The 5026-nt window shown below is 53.5% G+C and overlaps 1 protein-coding gene across 1 annotated transcript in view; it reads right to left on the minus strand.

Annotated features, from left to right (window-relative positions):
• Positions 1-3947: 3947 nt before the first annotated feature.
• Positions 3948-5026, minus strand: part of FOXQ1 (forkhead box Q1) — a 2831-nt gene continuing 1752 nt past the window's right edge. Inside the window, exon 2 of the mRNA XM_046641009.1 lies at positions 3948-5013. Coding sequence (XP_046496965.1) covers positions 4801-5013 — 213 coding nt within the window. The 3' untranslated portion in view covers positions 3948-4800. The remainder of the gene's footprint in view (positions 5014-5026) is intronic.

Consider the following 5026-nt stretch of genomic DNA (forward strand, 5'->3'; position numbering starts at 1 on the left):
AAAGTCCCTTAACACCTAAGAAAGTTGTCAGTGATGTGAGTGCGCTGAGTTGGCATTTTTTTAAAAGCTAAAAATGGAAGGCGAATTATTGTAAGAAGTTCTAGCTTCTTTCTAACGTGGGAAGGAGGCCGTTTCTGTTGTTTGGGAAAGTGGGAGAGGTACCATCTGGAGCGCACCTACTTGTCAGTGCATGTCACCAGACTGAGTCACACTCAGTCCTCTGCAGACCCTTCTTTTTCAGCACAGAATTCTGCTTACTGTCCTGGGCAGGGGTATGTGTTCAGCGCTCTGTGGAAGTGAGAGGAAGCAGCGCCCAATTCCACTGTGGCAGCATGAACACTGCCTGATGCAGTCACCTGAAAGGGTCTCCCAGGTGAGGGCGGACATGGCCTCCTCTAGAAAAGGACAGTTATGGGGATGGGAGGGATTAGTTCTTAGGAAGGAAAGAAACCATTTACAAATCTGGGAAATCTACCCACCATTTAATAAAAGTGAATTGAGACAATGATCTGAATATTTCAACTAAGTTCAGGCCAAAGTATGTTTTGGTCTGAATTATCCAGATAATTGTGTTATAGTGGAGAGAATTCTGAAGGGGGGGAGGGGGTGTGGCGGGCGGGGCTTGGATCTTGGTTTCCACCTGGGTAGGTCATGAAGGAGCATTTAAGCTACTCTCTGGGGCCCTGTTTTCTCATAAGGTTAGGGTCTATCCAAGAAAGTCTGCGGATTTAACTCTCTATTTTGTGTGCGAACATGCATTTCCTGAGGCAGAAAAATGTCAAGTTTGGGAAATTGTGTCACAGTGGAAGCAGAATGGGCATAGGTGATTCTCCTTAGTCACGCTTCCAGCTCCACAAGGTCAACCCTGGGCACCCCAGAGGAATCCATCTTCATCTGCTACGGGAGAGACTTTCTCTGATTTCTTTTTTCTTTGAGAATTCATCTGGGATCAAGGATCTGACTCCCAGTTCTACTCACTGTCCTGGCCCTTCACCACCTGCCGGCCCCATGCTTCCGGGATTCATGAGCCTCATGTTCTACATCAGAAGGGGGTTCACACTGATCAGAATGTCGTGGGTCATTCCCCAGAGAAGTTTTCAGCCCTCCGAGGCGGCGGACTTGATCCCTGGCCGGGGAGGGCCTGGCCGGGCAGCCTGGAGCAGGTTCCGGGCGCTGGAAGCGGAGGCCCAGCTGGAGCAGTTCCCCACGGGTTTGTCCTCAGTGGCCTGAAGGGTTGGTTCTTCCAGGGGCTTGAGGGGAAAGAGGGCTGTAAGCCCCTACTTGCGGCCAGAAGTGGGGGTCTTTGAAAACTGACCGACGGAGCCCTCGGCCCACGACGTCCCTAGCTCCAGGCAAACCTGACAGGTATCCAAAGGCGTTTTCGAAACTAAACGGCCCCCGCTTCCCCTCCCCCGCAGTCCGCGCCCCCTGCTGAGGCCTAGGGTCAGCTCAGCTCAGCAGCCTAGTGTTTGCACAGGTGGGCCGCGGCCCGCCGGCCAGAGGGGGACGGGGCTGGAGGTCCGAGCGAGAAGTGCGGTGGGTTAGGGGACGTGGGGCGGGGCTAGGGGGCCGCGAAAGGGGTGTGGTGGGTTGGGGGTGTGGTGGGTTGTGGGGGCGGGGCTGGGAGGATCCAGGAGAGTGGTGCGGTGGGTTAAGGGAGGGGCTCCGGGGGCTGGGGAGCCGCGCGAGAGGGGTGCGGTGGGTTATGGGAGGGGGCGGCGCTGGGGGACCCTGCGAGAAGCTGCGGTGGGTTAGGGGAGGGGCAGGGAAGGGGGAGGAGGAGGGAGAAGGGGAGGGGGCGGGGGCGGGGGCGGGGGGGGGGGCGGGGGGGCCGGGGGGGGCCGGGGGGGGGGGGTTGTGGGGGGAGTGTGGGCTAGGGGCGGGCAGGCCGGCCGTGGCCGCCCCTGGCCGAGGTGCGCGGGGCCCGGGCGCCTCTGGGGAATCCAGTTTTCTGGGCGGATGCCAGAAGGGAAGGTCTCAGCGGGGTCCTCCGGCGGAGGTCGGGTCCTGCAGGCACCACCGAGCCTCTCCGCGGAAGGCCCGAGTTCCCGCGGAACTGGAGCGTCGCCTGCGCTCAGAGCCCGCGTGGCCCCTCCCGCTCTCCCAGGCGAAGGGGAGCCTGTGCGGTTCCCTGCCCTCTGGCCTCCTCCCGCCGCGCAGAGAGAGGCCGAGACTCCGGGGCTGGAGGTGTGGAGAGGCCGCAGCGGCGGCGGAGCCTGGACCCTCCCTCGCCTCCGGGCCGCGAGTGTGATTGTCGTTTGCTTGGTGGGAGAAGGAACTTGGAAGTCGAAGAGGGGCGCAAAGTTCATGCGACTCTGAGAATGCTGTAGCAAACCTTACGGTACCTGGGGAGACGGCGAGGGGACCAGAAGCCAGGGAGGGGACTTCTGTCAACCCAGTCCCAGGCAACCCGACTCCAGAGTGTTCACTAGAAAAGAAAGATTTTTTTTGAGAGGAGGGGGGGAACAGCTGTGGTTTTAAAAATGTCACCTTTCCCTTTTCCCCTTTTCCATTGCTGTTTCTCTCTTCTTTAACATAAATAAATCAGCCGCAATTTAAAAGCCCCATTTGCAGAACAGTCGTCATGTGTCAAGGTAGGAATGAAAATAATGGCTCTCCCAAACTGATTTAGAAGTAGGTAACACATGGCCCTCGCAGGCAAGGCACGGAGTCGGAGAGAAGTGGTGTACTGGAATCAGAGATGGGAAGCGCCCTATGCTGCTGACTCCTTGCTCTCCTTCAACCTTAGAGTGTGCTTTCAAGACAAAAGCAAAGAACTGAGCCTCTGGGTCCCAGTCATTTCAACCCAGTGAGCCCCTTGTGTCCCCCTCCCAAGTCTGTCCAAGTGTTCTGGTCTAATTATTGGCTTTGTGGGCACAAATTTCCACTTAAATGTCGACCTTTTATCATAATTCAACCCTATTATCATCACTCTTTATGACTACTAAGTAGGTATAACCAAACTCAGTCAAGATTGTTACTTGTTAACTAGACTTGGGGCTTGGCTTTTTCTCCCATACACCCAAAGACAGCATCTTGAAATAAACTCCACTTTCTGTTTTCACCTCGTGGTGTGTAGATCCCAGATCACCCTCTTGTCTTGGATGAGATGCCCAAGAATGACAGCAGCAACAGTAGGGCCTGAATTTCCAGTTTTTGAATTTCTCTTTGTGATACTCTTTGGAATACTGCAATGCATAATTTGTCCGAAGCCCGCTGACTCTGACTTCACTGAGGAATAGGTGTTCACACTGATTTCTGGCACTTCCTCTCATCAAAACCTTCCATTTTTAATATGGGAAACTGTCTCAGCCCCCTGGGAGGTGGGGTTTTCTCTTTAGATCACACGTGAAATAGGCTGGCAGCCCCACCTCCACACACGCTCCCCTCCCTCCAAAGAGGAGAGCGAGAAAGACTAGGATTGGTTCCTACCCAAATGAACATTTGGATTCCTGAAAAGGTGGATGTTTGCTTTGACAAAAACACTGACTTTCAAGTTGTTCTTAAAACTGCCCTGAAGAAATCTTTGGTGTGTTAAGACAGTCTCACGCCAGATTGCTTCCCCCTCTTGGAGCCCCGGGTCAGAACCAATTTACTTGAAAATGTCAGCTTGACTATAAGCTTGTTAATAACTCAGCTTGTCTGCTAAAGGATTCTTGGGGGAGAGGGGCACACACCCTGCCGTTTGTTCTGGTAACAAGCCAATTCTTACAGAGGTCGTCGGTTTGAAGTTTAGGCAAGTCCATCTATAGAAGTCCCATCCTGGAGATCTGTACAGCACGTGGCCAGGCACGGAAACCCGCAGTCCACCTCAGCCTCTATGGGCTTGTTCAGGAAACTATTCTCACCCCCACAGGAAGTTTCTTGAGAGTAAAACCTGAACCCGTTTTTTTGGGGAGAGGGAGGTTGTAAAAACTCTCCATCTCCAACCCATCACCACGAAGTACTAAAGTCAGTTGTGAGTTTTATTAAAAAATAAGCGCTATGCCTGGGTTTCATAAAACTTATACATGAATATGTACACAGACACAAATAAAATAATATTAAAAATAAACATTACAGTTGCTTTCATGTGGCAGTGTCCTGGCACCCCACATACATAATGTTAACTTTTCCTTTAAAGAAACGGCTTGGCACAGGGAGACCACAGTTAGAGATCACTGAACCACGAATAAAGGTGTAGCCCGTTGCCTGCAACATTTTCAACCCAGGTTTCAAAAATATATAAATAATTTAATTACAAAACCCAACAATATATGTTTTTTAATTTTTTGGCACAGTGAAGCAATGGTCAATAGCAGAGAAATGACTGAGGGTTCTCTGACACCTCTTACACTCAGCCATCCCTGTAAATGCCACAGACACACAGGGAGCGGGTCCCAATGAACCCCAAACAGTAGTCATATCGTTTATTATAAAGAATGGTTCCCCGATGTGCTTTTTTTCCTTTTTTTTTTTTGAGGGACAAATAGGAAGGTGCGACAAAAATTGCAGGAGTAAGGGAGAGCTTGGGCAGAAAGAAGAGAGGAAAAGTCTTTGTGACGGGAGGAAGGGACAGGCTTGGTCAGGAAACTAAGACAATGATGAAGAATTGCTTTGGTCCTCTGTAAAGTTATAAAGACGAAGGAAAATGTTCTGAACTAAGTTAAAACACCTCTGTGAAAAAGGCTTTCGCTTTAAGGCACGTTTGATGGAGATTTTTCCTTTAAAGTCTCTTTTCCTCTGGATAGAAAGTACAAAGCCCCGCGCCTGCCCTGCCGCGTCCCCGACGGCGCCCTGCGCGCCGGCTCGGCGGGGCGCTCAGGCCAGGAGCGTCTCCACCGGGTAGCTCACGGGCCGGCCCGGGCCGCAGGTGGCAGCGGCCTGCAGGGCCGCGGGCAGCCGCAGGGGGCAGTACAGGGGCGCGCCGCCGCCGGCCGCCGGGCCCCGGACGGGCTTGGCTGGGGCCGAGGCGGAGAGGGGCGCGAACAGGACGCGCGGCGCGGGCGGGGGCACGGGCGCCGCGGGCGCTGCCTCCGCTCGGGCG

This window comes from Equus quagga, chromosome 15 (assembly GCF_021613505.1).
Source record: "Equus quagga isolate Etosha38 chromosome 15, UCLA_HA_Equagga_1.0, whole genome shotgun sequence".
Classification (NCBI taxonomy): domain Eukaryota; kingdom Metazoa; phylum Chordata; class Mammalia; order Perissodactyla; family Equidae; genus Equus; species Equus quagga.